This window comes from Terrapene carolina, unplaced genomic scaffold, assembly GCF_002925995.2.
Source record: "Terrapene carolina triunguis isolate 2854851 unplaced genomic scaffold, T_m_triunguis-2.0 Scaffold136, whole genome shotgun sequence".
Lineage (NCBI taxonomy): Eukaryota > Metazoa > Chordata > Testudines > Emydidae > Terrapene > Terrapene triunguis.
In genome coordinates, this window is record NW_020664487.1 from 1,494,832 (window position 1) to 1,511,743 (window position 16,912).

Here is a 16,912-nt window from a genome sequence, read left to right on the forward strand (position 1 = left end):
AGAAACTGAAATCGCAGCGCTGGACAGAGTCGGTTGTACAAAAGGCTTTGCAACATGGCATCAGGAAAAGGAGAGTGGTTAGCTTGCCTTCTCTCTCCTTTCATTAGCGAGGTGGGCTTTCTAAACCAACTCAGATCACTTCCGCTGTACACTTCAGAAGCTAGAAACAAAATACATGGAAAGCTATAGAGATTAGAGTGGCATCTTCCCTATTTTATTAACCTAAGTGTTTTCCCTGACCGTCAAAGACCTTTTCTATTTAATGCATTTGATTCTATAGCCATTCAGTTTCATTCCCATTCATCCTTTATTTACATTAAACGTTTTGTTTTAAATGTTTTTCATGCTATACGAAGAGAGTTGTCATTTTCAACAGCACCAGTCCACTAAAGAATAGAAGTGTATTCATTTTTCTTTGGTGCCCTAGACCTTGAAAGCGTCAGACTATTGCCTATACCTATATCTTTTCATAATGACCTGTATTTGAAGGGCGGTATCATCCGATCACTTTAAAAAATATAAGACTTTAGGTGCCCGGTAGAGACCATAGAGTTAAAACAACGCAAGGAGATCTTGAATGGGGAAATGAAGAAACATGCTAATCACAATGTGGCGCCAGGGTAAAGGGATTTTTTTTAAAGACTGCCCCAGTTATAACGGTTAAGCAGAAGCGAATGGATAAATGCAGTTGTTTGGAGATAAAGTTTGGGCTACAATTTGCTGATCTGCCTTCCCTTTTTGCGCGAAATTTTCAAGAGCCTTGCAAAGTAAACTCCCCAAGAAGCAAGCTGTCTCGGGCTAGCATTTTGTTCCTGTTTAATTAACATTAATGTTGTGTTGATGCCTTCTGCTTGGCTGCTGCAGCATTCAGAGCTGGAAGTGTCTGCTTGTATTAGCGGGGGCGAACTCTTAGATTCCTCTTTAGATAGGAATGTGCAAAAGGTTGGATCACAAACAAGTGGATATTGCCGGGTTTAACCTGGGAGAAATGGGGGGTAGATTGTTAATATGAAATGAAAAACGCTGAGTGGATTTTTAAAAGGGGGGAAAGATGGCCGTTTCCAGCTCCGGGATTTTCACGTTAGACCTTTTCCTAGTGACTAGTTTCAATTCGACCCTGAATCATTTATTTCAGGTCATTCAATCCTTCCGTACTGCTGTCTAAATACGGAGAGGAACTCTGTCCTCTGGAAGGAGGGATTCCCCTATTAGGAGTTAAAGGATGCATCAAAGCAAACATTTTACATCTAGTTTCAACAAGTAATCAGATCCCCAGACAAGCCAGGAATTGGGCTCCGTAGAAATGGCTTGCGATAAATCAGTTTCACACAATAACTGCTTTTCTCCCAACAGGGATATGGGCTCAGAGCTGTATTTCTGATTGCTCCAAGGCAAGACCATGGCAGTACAGTGTCAGAGAGTTTGGGAAGGGAGCTGTGACGGGGGGATCTCATTTTTGGGGGAGAGGTAATAACAAAGGGTAATGAAGGGGGTAGTGCTGGACAGAGAAGAAGATCCACTCCTGGGAAATCAGTCTCGGTAAAGGGACCAAGCAGGCAGATTTGTGCTGAGTGCCTGTAATTGCTGAGATAGATTTAGGGTTAGGGCAGAAAGAATCGAAGGCCTTTCTTCGACCTGGGGAGAAAAGGATCTCCATCGGCGGGTGACATCCTGGCCCCCTCTGAATTCAACAGGAATGGTGCCACTGACTACAATTCAGCCAGGTTTCCACCCAAGCTTTTTTCCGGGGCTGGGAATAGGGAGGTGAGAGTTGACGCGGATCATTGCTACGGAGAGAACAGGCCTGAGGATACTGTTGCTGGGCGGAAGAGGGCGCTAAATGCTTCTCCCCGGGAAGGGGTGGAATTTAAGGCCCCGCTGTGCAAACCCTGCTCGCGAGCAGTCCAGACAAAAACCGAGTTTGCAGGCTCGGGTTCTTGCTTTATCATTCCGGGATACAGAGCTGCTTGACAGTTCCCTAGCGGTGTGGGGACATGCCGATGGGACTGCGATAAATGAAATGAGCAGATAAGAAAGAACGTAGCTAGCCGAAAGTTTCCATTTTGCGTTGTGTTTTCCAGTTTCTAACTGGGGTATAAACTAAAGGAATAAAACACAGGGCTGTGTACCCATGGTCATGTGGTGTGTCATTTATATTAAATCCGCAGTTCTAAAAAGTATGCAAACGATTGTAGAATCATTCGACTACGTCTGCTTATAAATGCGTGTGTGTTTAAACCAAATTACACTCGATGCTGACTTTTTCAGCAGCGGATATATCAAATCAGAGCACACACAGATTTTGTAACCATTCCACCCAGTCAAGCTTTCTGCAGGGGTTTTCTTTTAGTGCTGTTATTTTACCCCTGGCATAGGTTGGAGGCATGGATGGACCCGGTTTGGATGATGTCAAGAGTCTCTCTTGCAAAGGTGTCCCTCAAACCTCTGTCTGCACCAGCCCTCGCTTGACTGGCGAGGCTATTGAGAGTTGTTCCTGCTGATCACCTCGGTGCAAAGTGTGCCATGCAGCTGTGAAAGGGAATCCCAAACAGTCACATATACATGCTAGATGCTGTATTGCTTGGGCTCCCACTGACGTCAATGGGTGCTTTTGCATCCCTAAATAACAGATTAGGAGCCAAATTCTACCCTCGCTTACAAAGTGCAGCCCGGTCTAACACCATTTACATGACGCCGGAGTAACGGTTGATTCACGTTCCCAAGGATTCCAGCGAGTGATCTTTAGCAGCTCTGCCCACATCCCGGACACCATCTGGTTCAGAGCCCGCTGATGTCAATGGACTAACTTCAGCAGGCTTTGGAGCCCCGGCAACCCTATATTGCCTAGAAAAAAAATGGCCAACGCTGGGAAGGGAAATTGACATTACTTTGGTGATTTACGCACACGAGGCTCAAAACAAACGGCAGTTTTCTTTCCACACAAAAGAAGTCAGGCCAAAGTCATAGCCACCGTTGTACACAGAGGGAAATGTCATGCACGAGGGGGAAAAGAGTTGGTTTTATTATGAAGTAACAGTAGAAGAAAGGAAAAAAGGCACCACTAAACCCTTGGTATGTTTCATAAAGCGGTAGGATTCGATCTTAATCTAGTCAATACTCGTGTCAATCAAATCTGTGATGATGATGATGGCTAGACGTGTCTAGTTATTTTCACTGATTAGAAAAGATGTGGAAATTCCACTGAAGGTTTGAGACCTTCCCTAACCGGGGGGAAATGCGTATAGTTCGCCCTTCACCGCTACATCAGGGATACGGTGTCTGTGTGAGTGGCCGCAGGTACTTAAAAATCAAGGCTACCAGGGATATCATTCCATGGAAGGGGTTTCGCACTGGAAACCATAACCTCCCAATTGTATTACACATCTGCCACTTTTCCGGGTTCTATTCCGAACCGCAAGAAGTCCACTGGGACATCATAGGTAGACTAGGAGTGACAATTGGTCGTGTATATTTATATATTCCTAGAAGAATAGCATGTTCACATTAAAGTTATTGCAGTATTCCGATTAACCCATTCGCTGAATTAGCCTCGTCTTCCTACCTGGGATTTTTCTATCCTTTTTTTTTTAATTGTAAAGAATTAATATTGTGCTAACAAGGTTTTAAAGACACGGGTAGTTAGTCTAGTTCGTTTTAGTTAGTATTGGAAAGCTATCAGTAAAGTACATTTATGGCGATTTAATATTCTTTCTTTTCAGGAAGTATTAAAAGCACGTCTCTTATGTGACATAACAGTGCGGTGCCTGGGCTGTATTTACCAGGGTGCCATTCAGCATCAGTGGCTTTTTTCAAAATAAGGTATTGTGCACCGAGATCCCAGCCAAACGCAAGCCTAAACCCCATATGAATTTGGTGCCTTTTAAAAGAAGGATTTCCAACTGGCCTCCTAATGGCTATGACAGAGGGACATAAATGTTGCAGTCATTCCTGCACGGGCACACAGAGTGTACAACAAATTTAAACCCTCCTTATAGATCTAGTTATATAAATTATCTGTCTCCAGCCATTTGTGAAGATGCTAATTACACCGCTACCGAAAAGAAAGCTGACATCGAAGGGTCAGCTAAATGGCAGGCATGCTTGTCTAAATGTTTTGTCCTTTGAACATGAAACCCAACACATCAGCACAATGTTTCCAAATGATAATCAGATGTTGCTTTCTGGAGCTGTGGATCTCCTCACACAGTGGTGCAACACTGCTGTATCGAACCACTGTTAATTATACTGTGCTCAGAAACAAGGGAGCTATACTAGAAAGTTTAATATACTCTGAATTATTTTTCTTGCCCACTATTTTTAAAGGATGATATATGCATTTCTCCTTTATAGTATATCATATTAGCATCTTAACCCTGTTAGATAGGCCACTCTTTCTAAATAAGTACTTATCAACGATCCAAGTGCTTTGAAGAAAATAAAGTCATTTATTGTCAAAGCATCCAACATACCCAGATAAACTATAAAGTTGAATAAAATCTTTTTTAAGGGAAAAAAAGAAACACATAACTATGCAGACTTCATTTCACTGGCACAAAATTACACTTTGTATTAAAAGGAAATACATATTTACAGAATTGAGGACATTCTGCACTGAAGTCCATAATCATTTCATGATACATGCACTTCCCCCTTGGAAACTTAAATAGTGTCAAGTCCTTTTTAAATTTTTTTTTGAAAGAACACAAACTGTCATCAAATGCAGAAAGCATTGCATCCTCCTTCCTTTTTTTTACTTTATATCTAAAATAAAAATTTACCCTTACATATAATTATTACATCTAAACCATAAGTGCTTAATAATTTAAGTAGAAAGGTATGACAAATGCATCAATATGTTGCAATATATGACATTTTTAAAAATGTACTTTATTAGTTTTAAAGTTCTTTTTTTATTTTTATTTATTTTTTTGGGAAAGTGAAAATGCGTGCATTCGAACAGAAGAAAGAAAAAAAATCCAACCCTTCCCCCTCTTGGTCTGGTATGCTGCAAGGTAAAGGCCTACACTTTCAAAAGTGACTAATGATTTGGGGTGTTTGTTCAAATGGAGAAACCTTCAAGAGGCCTGATTATCAGAAAGTGCTAGGTACCTGCCTTCTGAAAATCAAGGGCCAGATCGATCCTCCGCTGATGTAAATTATCACAGCTCCATCGAAGACAATGAAGGTAGGCTAATTTTGGCAAGTGGAGATCTGACCTTGGTATCTCAGGTCGGTTGCTAAAAACAAAACAACCCCCCCCCAAAACCTGAAGAAGAGCTCGGGGTAAGCTTAGGGTGACCAGATGTCCCAATTTTTTAGGGACAGTCCCAATATTCCGGGCTGCTTCTTGTATAGGAACCTATTTCCCCCCACCCAGTCTCGATTTTTCACACTTTCTATCTGGTCACCCTAGGAAAGCTCCTCTCTCTCCCCAGCAGATCAAAGATAGCACCTCACCCACCTTGTCTCTGAAACACCCCAAATCAGCTTGGAAAAGGTAGGCCCGCGGGGATCACATCCCCCCCTGCTGTGACTGCCCCGGAGAAGGCCCCCAGCGATGGGCAGAGGCGGGCCAGGGGGGGCCGTTTGGCTGCTGGGAGGGTGTGTGTGGCTCTGTCACTATACACGGGGGAGCCCCCCCCCCACCACTTCCCCATTCAGTTGTGGGAGGTCATGTGCCGGGAGAGGTGGTGGCGCTCGCGGAAGGACTCGTTGCAGATGGGGCACTTGAGCTTCTCCTCGCGGCGGCGCTTGACCAGCGGCTCCATGGCGTACTCCTTCTTGTGGTGCGAGCGCATGTGGTACACCAGGTCGGAAGTCATGCGGAAGGAGGCGTTGCACTTGGCGCACCAGTTCTGGGCCGGCAGGCACAGCGAGGTGAAGGAGGGCGGCAGCAGGGTCAGGGCCGAGGGCAGCGGCAGCTGGAGCGGCCCGGCCGCCGCCGCCGCCACCGAGCTCTTGGGCCAGAAGGCGGTGGCGTAGAGGAAGGGGCTCTGCTTGGGCGGCTCGGCGCCGCCGGGCAGCTTGGCGGCCGGCGGGTAGAGGCGGGCGGCGGCCTCCGGGCAGGGCTCGCCCAGGCTGCCCAGCTTCGGGGCCAGCCCCAGCGGCGCCACGTGCGGCGGGAAGGCGGAGCGGGCGGGCTGGGAGAAGGCGCTTTTCCGCTCCTCCGCCTTGCCGCCCAGCTGCGGCACCGTGGTGAAGGCGCTGCCCCGCGCCGGGCTGCCCCCGGAGAGCGGCCCGCCCGGCCGGGCGCCCAGCAGCGGGTCCCCGGCGCCCGCGGGCGAGGCGCGCTGCTGCTGCTCCGCCGCCTCCTCCGCCGCCGCCGCCTCGGCCTCCAGCCCGCGCGAGGCTTTCTTCACCTCCACGAAGGCGCTGCGCTTGGCCTCGCCCGTCTCCGGGCTGGGCGGCCCGAAGAGGCGGCCGCTCTCCTCCAGGCCGAAGTAGCTGCCCGCCGGCCGGTACTGCTGCTGCGGGGTGCACACCAGGTCCTCCTTGGGGGAGGAGGGCCGGCGCCCCCTGCCGGCCCCCTGGCCCCGCTCCTCGCCCGGCCCCTCCGGGTATTTCCGCTTGGCTTTGCTGCCCGCGCCGGCCGGGGGGTGCGGGCTGCGGCTGGGGGAGCTGCCGCCGGCCCGGGAGTTCTCCAGCTCGCGGGCCAGGTTGTGGAAGTCCGTGGAGGGTTTGGCGTTGCTGCTGTCCTGGGCCGGGCTGGGGTAGTGCGGGTGGAGCGGCCCGCCGGGCTTGCAGTACTTGTTGGGCCCGGGCCCCAGGCTGGCCGCCGGCTCCTTGCCGCTGTCCTTGCCGCGCGGCTCCTCGGCGGGGCTGGGCTCCGAGCTGGGCAGTCTCTTGGGGCAGCGGAACCGCAGGTGGGCCGCGTAGGGGAACTCGAACTGGAAACGCTGGCTGCACTCCAGGCAAGCGTACGGGGGCGACCCTGCACCGAGACACAACACACAACCACCACCGATTAGTCACCGCTCCGGGCCGGCAGCACGGACCCCCTCCGCTAACTCTGGGGAGGGCGCGCATCTTTGTCGGACTGGCAGAGGACGGAGACCGGAGTCCATTCAGTTCTCTGGGGCAAGGCCCGGCTTCTACTCTGTGTGTGGACAGGGCCTGGCAGAATAGGGCCCCGAGCCATCATTAGGGCCTCTAGGCTCTACCAGAATAGTCATCTAATAATTAATGACCCTTTATCCGTGTCACTTTTTGCTTTTGAGCCCGTGGAGTCTAAACTAACAGATTGTAGCCCCTAATCTCATCTTGCATTTCCAATATGTTTATAAGTGATGCTCTGGACTACCTAATTAACATCCCTTTAGTCAAGCTAATTTGCTCAGCTCAGTCCGCACCTCGCCTCTCTCTAACTTTGTGGGCTGCATATTCCTTACCGGAATCTTTATCACTGGCATTAAACGGTTTAAATCGCTTCTTGACAACAAAACAAAAAGATAACCCAACCCAGCTCTTCGGGGGAGATACAGAACCCTGGCCTGGAAGCAGCACCTACCGTTCATCTTGCTGTGGGATCTGGCGGTGGTGAGCAACAGTAATTCCGTCAGTTCTTTCCCATACCAAACTAATAACTCCTCGTCTTTGGCAATCCTGCGAAGGGACCGATAAAACAATTGTCCATTTTTGATGTAAGCTTCAAGGTTCTGTTCTTCTTTATCTCTGGCTGACTGGACCAGACGGAGCCACATTAGCCCTTCGGAGGAGCCATTTGCTGCGGAAGTGTCCACCTACATAAGGAAGGGAATGCAAGAAATCAGAGGTGGCCAAGTATTCCCACACTCCTCACCCCCACAGACTTTTCACCGGGCTCCGGAAAGGACAGACATTGGCGCTTGTCGGAAGTGTGCAAGTCTTGAAAAATACATGTGGCTTTTCTGGGCCACTGAATCCTGCCAGCTACTATTTAAACGTTTTAATTGATTTGTGCTAGCAAAGGACAACGTGAATGCGGCCTGTTCTCTCCCAAACTTTATAAAGCCACAATTACATGACCACATCTGCATAAGGTTTATGTGAAGGAAATAATGTAAATAAACCTCCCAGGATTCCAAATGATCACTTCTCCCTCCTCTTTTGTGGGTGGGGGAAAGATGTACAGGGAGAGCAAGGTTTGCTAAAAGAGCATTAAATCCATTAAAATGTTTTAAAAATTGAAACATCTGTTCAGTCTATCTTAAATGCCACCATAAGCAGCAGCTCTGGAAAGGCATCTACAACCATAATCATCTGGGGTTTTTTCCAAAGGTTTTCGATGCATATGCAAATGACAGCTGATGATGGGTCAATCCTGCTGGCTTTCATCACAGGAGTAGTCCCTTTGAAGTCAACGGGGTTACGGGTGTGGCGAAGGCGAGCAGAATTTGGCCCGATCTGTATTAATCAATCGGCACAACCAAGCGATTAAAAGGGCAATTTGAGTTCTGTATGGAAAAACCTTGGGTGAAGTGGAAAACGTTCGTGAATTCAGTCCCCACCCTCCAAAAGTGCATCCTGGTGTCCCAGCGGCTCCTTTGCAAAAGCAAAGGACGCGGGGAGAGAATTTAGTGCGGTTACATCTTGGAACCAAACCATCCTTACCCGGAATATATAAGGGACGGTTCTCTTGTCAGTGGATTTAAGCGCTATGAAAGCGATGCTGTCATACAAAGAAGTGTGGCTCAATACACAAGGGCCGAAGATCGCATTTTCCGGGATATCGCAGGTGGTGTAAACACTGGTGAAAATATCCGTCAAACATTGCTGGACTGCCTTGGCGTCTCCATCCCATATACCCCTTTGAACGCCGGTGTCCTCCATCACTACGGGCGGAGAGAACAGGGGAAGGAGACGCGTTACATAACTTGTACGGAGGGCACGGAACACGTTTTGTTTTGTTTTTAATACCAAGTAAGAGTGTCATTGATTTTAGGGGAAAATGAGGATTAAAAACGTTCTACTTAATCGTGACTCCTAATTAAAATGTTGGAAAAACTGGCAGCACAGGCAAGCCGCTCTCATCGGTGCAATATTTAAAAAATAAAGACGGCGTATTGAAATGAATGAAAGGAGAGGTTCGAGGAAGCTGTCGCGGGGATTCATTTATTAGGAGACCCTAATAACAGGAATACAGAAGAGGTGGCTCTGTGCATTAGCCATACACTGGGGGGGGGGGAGGATCTGCATATTGACCCTCTAAAGCTAAAGCAACTTCGAGGAGTTGCACAAAAAGAAACGCAGCTCAGGAGGTTTTATCCGAGCAGGATTCTGTCGAGCTGATGTGCTGGGTTTTTTCTTCTTCTTCTTCTTCTAAAGAGAGGTCCGGTGCTCTGTTGCACGCTGTGACAGAAGAGCATAGCGAATGGATTTCAAGTGGACTGTCAATGTCACTGATTTCATGTCAGCTAACCTTTAGCTCTACTCTACAAGAGGGAACGTATGTCTGCTCATTATCATAATCCACCACTTTCCCTCCGAGACTTTAATTAAAAGCAGCAAGCAGAGGTAATTATTTTTTACCTCGACACGCTTATTTATGGATGAGGGTGAATCCCAGTTACCGTGTCATACAAGGGGAGAGATTCAGTCAAATGTGACTTGTGACTGTGCAGGTACGATACAAGCAGCAAAGCCTCTGGCTGTGAATACAATTTGTGAATTCTGACTTTCCCATCTATGACATTCCTGCTGTAAAACGTGACTGTTATATTGGCAGGTGTCTAGCGCTGGGGCTTCCCGTTTTAAATCACCCTCGGCTTAGCTTTTTCCAAAAAGTACCGATCCTCTATACTCCGGTTTACAAAGCCCAGAGAGGGATGAATAGCTGCACCACTAGTTAGGAATTCTGCCTCCATTTACCAATAGCTTAGTTTGTGGGTGCTTTTTAAAGTGGCATCGATCTATATTATTTGTTTTTTCTTTAAAAAAAAAATTCTACCGGCAGACTGTATAAAACCCTTTTAAATGGCTTTTCCCCATATTTTAAGAGAGAACTGTGCCCTCAGTAACTTATTTCTTTAGAAGCCAGCGATGGAAGGGCCAGGAAATAGCGGCCCCTAATTATTTATTGAAAACAGGTGATTATAGAATAATATTGTTACTGTCGCTGATTTATCCTCCTGTGATTTATCATCCAATTAAGCACTTCGATTCTAAAACTGATTTAAAAAAAAAAAACACTAGACCATGCCTCTAAAACTGGCATTTCCAAACCACCGGTGTATTTTGCCCTAATCTGTGTCACATTTGTCTCTCACCCAGAGCGAAATTAAACCCTCAAACGTGCAACTTCATTGATTAGTCTACGGTGGCGAAAGACACCCCCACCCCCTTACCCGTTTCGGAGCAGTATAAAAAGAGCTTCAAATAACCCACCGCTTCTCGGATTTTTTTTTAAACGTGCCTGTTTTCTCGTCTCCTTTCATTTCCCTGCAGTTCAGTGATATAGCCTCTCCCTCCCCCGAGCTCCCTCCCTTGTTTGTTTATTTAATGTTAAATCCCTTTCCCACAAGCTTTTCATTGTAGTGGAGGTGGGAGCGTCATTCAAACGCAATTCTGTGTAACAATACCGGGGAACGCTCCTCTGGACCAGGGGTTTAACACCAAGAATAACCGCCCCCCCACACCCACACTGGGACCACAGAGCTCCCTGCCTCGCTTTCTCCCTGTTGCCCCCACTGCTTAACAAAAACCAACCCCGTGGTCCTCTCTTTCTCCTCGATCCCCTTCTCCACAGCCAGACGCGCTCGCCAAAAGCAAAGCCACCTCCAGTCATTGTTTGTCTCCCTGCACCGAGCGGAGCTCAATGTTCAACCCCCGTCTATTTCTGTTTAAAACTCCTTTCCTTTGTATCGATCTGCCCGGCGGCGTGTCTCCCCCGTCCTTTTTACTGCTAGAAAATAAACCCGGGGAGAAGAAAATAAACCAACCCCGAGCTCCCCCCCGCACGCATATTTACTTACCAGGAATCAGGTCAGAATATAATCCCAAACGCCAGGAAACCCGAAAGTGGCCAAGGATGGGCTGCTCTCCGTGTTCCCCCCAGTGTCTATTGTATCAGTGTATTTCCATGGCAGTGGGAAAGAGTAGGGCTGCTGTCCTGGGTGCTCTGTGCAAAGAGGTGGAAGGAGAGACAGAAAGAGAAAGAGAGAGAGAGAGGGCGAGTTGTGCAGATGGACCCGATGCAGTGACTGACTGGCACACAGACGCACACTTTTTGTTTGCTGCACATAATCTGCCCAATGACGCGTGACAGCCCACGTCCCCTCCCTTTAACTCTTTAGTAGGCTCGGCGCTTTCCCTGCCTGTCTCCCCTCCCTCTCCCCTTCCTGCTCGCTTCCTGGAGGTGCTGCCCGCCCCCCACCTTTTCCTTGGGATCCCAGAGCCCAATTCTTTGAGAGCATCCTCTTAAAGCGCTTTTTGCGGCCTAAGAATAAAAGAGGAACCTTTTATTTTAAAGGGATGACATGAAAACCTCTTCATCATGCTTTTTCTTATGATGATGATGATTGTGACTTTTGTATGTGTGGGCAGCAAGAATTTCTAGCCCAACTGCAGCCTGGATCTCAGAAGAAGGAGAAACAGTCCCAGTATAAGTCTCCTCTTAGAGGCTCTCACCTTGAGACCGCGCTCCCATTACAGATGGCGATCCTGGAGGGGGGAAACTCCTAGATACTTGCTTGGATTAAGGGGAAGAATTTAACCCCCTTCCTTAGTCAGCAAGCATCACTCTGCAGCTGTTAACTAGGCTAAGACGAAGTTTAACAGTAGGTTGGGGGGGGGTATTTAGATGTCCCCGTGTTACAGTAGCCATTCTTATTTCATTGCTAAACCGCCAGTGTATAACAAATGATCCTGGCCCAATAGCCACCCTTCTAGATACACACAATCCCTTTGCTCGCTCTGAAGATAATCTTCACCTGTTTGCAAGTATCTCGCTGCATTTCCAATCCACTCCCTGGTTTTGGGCCCCGTGCAGTTGCAGAATTTTTCCTCCTCTTGTTCATTCAGCAAAGATCCCTTGCTGGGGAGGTATTCTCTGGATCTTTAAAGCCCTGTGTGGAATTGCACAAACTATTAAACTTTGGGATCTAAAACGAGCGAGACAGGACTCGGACTGTCGGAAATGTTACTATTCAGCCAACGGGGTTTGGTCTTACAATGCAAGGAAGAGCCTTGGCGCTGACTTTGTCTTGCAAGTGTCTGTCCAGGTCATAGGCTATTCTGTGGTCTATTGCTGTCGTTTTTCCTTTCATTTTAGAAACCAAAAAATCCTCTTGCCCACAGTAAGATGGGCTTGGCATTCAGTTTCCTCCAGGGTGAATGTACTCAGGGTCTTTCTCCTGGGAGCCCCTCTCGTCTGCAAAGAGACTATGAAAGATACATGTCATTTTTTTCTAAAATGAAATATAATAATATAAAAATAATAAATCCCCTCCACCCATTTCGTCTGGGATATTTTACTGCTCTCTCGCTGCTCTGAACCTTTCTTCTTTAGCCCTGGAATAAACAAGGGCCTTTCCTCTGAATAAACACGTTTTAGCAGTAAGGAATAGCAAGGAGGGAGTTAGTCCAGGCTCTGCACATCCGGGGGGGGGAGAGATGAAACGTTATGAGGGGAGGGTAGTGGTAGCAGGACGGAGGGCGGGGGTTCCTCTTTTGGCTTGATAGCAGTGTCGGAAGTTGACACCTTGGGTCCCCTCAGGAAGGGGTTCTTGGGGCTGGCAGTGTGGCCGAGAGCGCAGCAAAAGAAGGGACCAGGAGAACTCCTAACCCACTGACCTGCGCCTCCCTGCCTCCCTCGCAGCAGCGCAGGCGGAGCAGGATGGTTCTGATGGGACAGCGCCCTGCTTTGTCACTGACCTCTCCGCACTGGGGCGAGGAGAATCCCTGAGCTCTCACATGGCTTTGTCCCGTCGGGAAACCAACCCAGATCCGCTTGGTACCCCGCAGCCATAGGTGAAAGCCCCTGGGGGAAGTTAGAGAGAGAGAATGAAATTAAACGGCTTAACATGGACTGCTTTCCCCTCCCCCCTTCTCTCTGCCGCCTCTGGCTTTCCAAAGGCAACGTCTTAAACCCCAGCTCCCTTCAGGTCCCCTTTAGACCATGAGCTTTGGTGATAGTGTGCCTCGCCTGGAATAGACTCCCTGGGGGATTCTCGTCCACACATTCTACATCCACTAGGTTATGGTTGTGTTTAGCGGCCCCTCTACCTACTAGTGACACCTAACTCTCCTGCACTAGGTTATCCCCCCCCCCCAGTACAAAAGAGCCCCAGAGAAGGGGATCCGTAAAGCCCCATAAAGCCCCATCAAATAAACCACTTTACAATGAGAAGGGAAAATCCACACAAAAAAAGGACCAGGCAGAACTAAAGCAAACTTGCAGAGGAACCGCAAGCCCCTTCTCCCTGCGCTAGGATGAGACGGAGAAGGGGGGATGCTGGAGGCAGGGTTGGCAGCAGCAGCGAGAGGAATGGCCCCTAGGTGTGAGCGCCTCGAGGCTAGATACGGATTCCGCAGGGAACCGCGGTCCATATCAAAGGCACCCGGGGACTGCTTTCAAACTCCACCGGCCTGTATTGGCGCTTAAAGGCGAGGCTGGTACTTTCCCCAGCTGTTATGGAGGCTGGGCCGCCCGGTGCTGCAGCTCGCCCTTTCCCTGCCTAACCACCCTTTTGGTTCACATTATTGCTCTCTTTTTAGAAGCGGGTACAGCCCTTAGCCCGTTAGCGAGCCTGCCTTTCTCAAAGCTTTGGGAAAGTTCCCAATAAGTTTTGCATTTTTATTTGTAAAGGAAAAGGTCCTTTTACATGGCCACTATACAGATGGCACCTTCAGAACAAAAACTGGCTTTTTACCAGTTCCTCACCTATCTCCATCCTTCCCAACACAACGTAGATGAAAAGAAAGAAAGAAAGAAAGAAAGAAAGAAAGAAAGCATTTCACAGAGGCGAATAGAAATAGTTTGCAATCAGGGAGTTGGATAATGGTTGGCTTTCAAATTCATTTATCCTCCCCATAATTACGATTTTTCTGACATTAGGATTAAAGGCTGCATATAATATGCTTTCAACATTTATCTTATTAATTCAACAAAACCCTTCGTCTCCTGGACGAGAGATTGACATAACATTACAGATATGGGAGTAAACACAGTTTAGGCATTAATTCCTGCCTCCAAGATTTTTCCCCTGTGTTTTAAATGATGCTGTTCTTGCTTTGTGATATAAATTGTCCAAATGACCCTCATTAATAGGGGAAAGAGAAAATGTACCCGTTATTTTTATTTGCGAGAATTTTAAGGTACCCCACGGTACATAAACTCGTTTGAAATTGCTTCGATAGTATCAGTGACCGAAATTCCCTGACACTAAAAAGGGTTGTTAAGATATTTGTGTGCATTTATCCAGCTTCGAATGCTACTATAAAAGTGAACCCCAGTCAACAGCTTCATCTAAGCCTCACAGAATAATAGTTTTATACCCAGAACCGGTCCCTTTTAAAGTTTGTGTTTCCAATTAAAATATTAAGGGAATAGTCATGCTAAAACAAAGCCAGTCCCCTTCCCGAAAAGAAAAAACCCTGTGCCTTTAGTTTTGTACAGTCTTTGGTACATTACTCCAGGGGAAAAAAGCAAAAAATAAGAAAGCTACAATATCTGTTTTTTATTTAAGAGATGGCTATTTTTCTAAACTAAATGGAAAGAAGCTTCAAGATTACTGAGGTGGGGGAGTTACCGTATGTGTAATGGGCCCAATCCTGCTCCAATTGAAGTCAATAGCAAAACTCCTAATGACTTCAGTGGAAGCAGGATCGGGCCCAATTGCATAAGTGGGAGAAATTTGATCAACCAAAATCATATTAGAGATTAAATTCCCTCCGCACATCCTGTCATAGGGCATAGCTTCAGTGTTACTATGAAGCTCAGCAAGTGAATTTTCAGTCCTATTCAGTCATACAAACGGTGGGAGAGATCCTGCATTATTTACTGTAGCAAGTTTCTCCTACAGTCTAAATATGGACTGCAAAAATTGGGCTGGGAAATTACAGTCACCTGCTGTGAAGAATCATCAACATATAAAATGAAACAGGCCTCTCAAGGAACACGCTAGAAAGATCTCTTTTAAATCAAAGTTTGAATTCAGTATCTCAAATTAAACAGCACACAAGCAAAAATAGGGAAATGCCTCATTTACAGAAAAACATTTTTAGCAGATCTCACCTTGGTCATCAAGCTCAGTTTATTTTAGACTTTGTAATTAGCACCAAGCTAGTATGTATGGCAAAACATACGAGTTGCATAAAAGTAGAAATGCATTTTTGGTCTACAGAAGCAACTTGGTTTTCTTAAAGAAGAGCTCTAAGACGAACAATGCTACCCTGAAAACTTCTTTTAAAGGGGTGGAGTAAAAGTGAATAACATAGATGGTCCCTGCTAGGACAAATTTTATTCATTTAGTCGAGTAATCCCTGAGAATGAAGGTAGCAGGATTTGGCCTTATGTTTAATAGGCATTAGTGAAATAAGAAGAATTTTGCTGCGACTCAGGTGAGAGCAATTTTAAAAAAACCCCATGAGCTGTATTGACAATGAACGAGGATAATCTCCATTTTAAAAAAGGTGGGTAAAGAATTCCACCGTGTATATACAAAAACCAGTGTTTAGATTTTCCCAGTACACATGCTCTGCTATGAATTGTCTTCAAATGTTCTGATTTTAGCAACATTCAAAGCAATCCAGCTCTAGTTTAGCTGCGTGTCCATCAGGTAAACCATTGCTGAGTCTATGTACGGCTCTGACACTAAAAAGGCTACATTCAACAGCCTGTGTTCTAATCTATTGCCACGGAAGAAGAGCTTTTACAGAGTCTGTTAGGGAGAGGGACGGTTCATAAGGCCCTATAGTAAAACCGGGACAGCGAGAATAGGTCAAATCAAAAGTAGTTTTAATGTAAATCTATACTCATGACTTCAAACGCATGCAACTCGTACTGAATACATGTACGTGTGCAGAGGACATACCTAAATCTATATGTGCATGTCTGGGTCAGAGTGACTGTTTATATTCAGGTAATTTGGTGCATTTCAGTAACAGCTGTCAAGGAAATACTCTGAACCGTCCGGTTTATGCTGCGTACTCTACCCCAACAGTTGATTATCTTTGTTTTCGCAGTTAGGTGGTCATGAGAAAATGATCAGGGGAAGGTCATCAATTCAGAACACGGACAAGCAACCCCATTACAACTAATGGTGAGTAAGCATTACTAGTGCTAGAAATTGTTGGCGCTCCTGTGAGTAAGGCTTACTCCTGTTTTTAAGGCCCGGCTTGACAAAGCCCCGGCTGGGATGATTTAGTTGGGGTTGGTCCTGCTTTGAGCAGGGGGTTGGACTAGATGACCTCCTGAGGTCTCTTCCAACCCTAGTCTTCTATGATCCTTCTATGGTTCTATAATTCAAACCAAGCCCTTCCCAAATTCCTCATTGTAAAATGGTCCGCTGTGAGGGGCAGATGTCGAGGAGAGTGAGGAGAAGCACTAAAGGAGGATGAAATGTTTGAATAAGAAAACTGCAGCATCCATTTTAAATGTACAGTATGCTAAGCTTTTTATACTCAGCGTATTCAGATGTAAACTACAGAAGCACTGCAAAAAGAACAGGAGTACTTGTGGCACCTTAGAGACTAACAAATTTATTAGAGCATAAGCTTTCGTGGGCTACAACCCACTTCTTCGGATGCACTGGCTATTTAAACTGACGGTTTAGGTTACATGATTGGGAACCCATGCTTTTTTGTAGTGGACTGGAGCCACAACAATCATTACACAATATTTACGTGGGGCTGATCCTGTAGTCCCTATACAGATAAAAGTCCCACTCTTAAAGAGTAATATCTACAGCACATTTCATCGCATGATCTTGTTTCG

At 46.7% G+C, this 16,912-nt stretch overlaps 1 protein-coding gene across 1 annotated transcript; it reads right to left on the reverse strand.

Moving 5' to 3' along the window:
- Nucleotides 1–5,340: 5,340 nt before the first annotated feature.
- Nucleotides 5,341–11,947, reverse strand: PRDM8 (PR/SET domain 8). Its single transcript, XM_026653342.2, has 5 exons — nucleotides 11,907–11,947; nucleotides 10,950–11,095; nucleotides 8,590–8,810; nucleotides 7,508–7,739; nucleotides 5,341–6,931 (listed from the first exon to the last, which is right to left on the reverse strand). The coding sequence occupies exons 3-5, from the start codon at nucleotides 8,806–8,808 to the stop codon at nucleotides 5,658–5,660; spliced, it is 1,725 nt and encodes a 574-aa protein (XP_026509127.1). The 5' UTR covers nucleotides 8,809–8,810; nucleotides 10,950–11,095; nucleotides 11,907–11,947; the 3' UTR covers nucleotides 5,341–5,657.
- Between the last annotated feature and the right edge of the window lie 4,965 nt (nucleotides 11,948–16,912).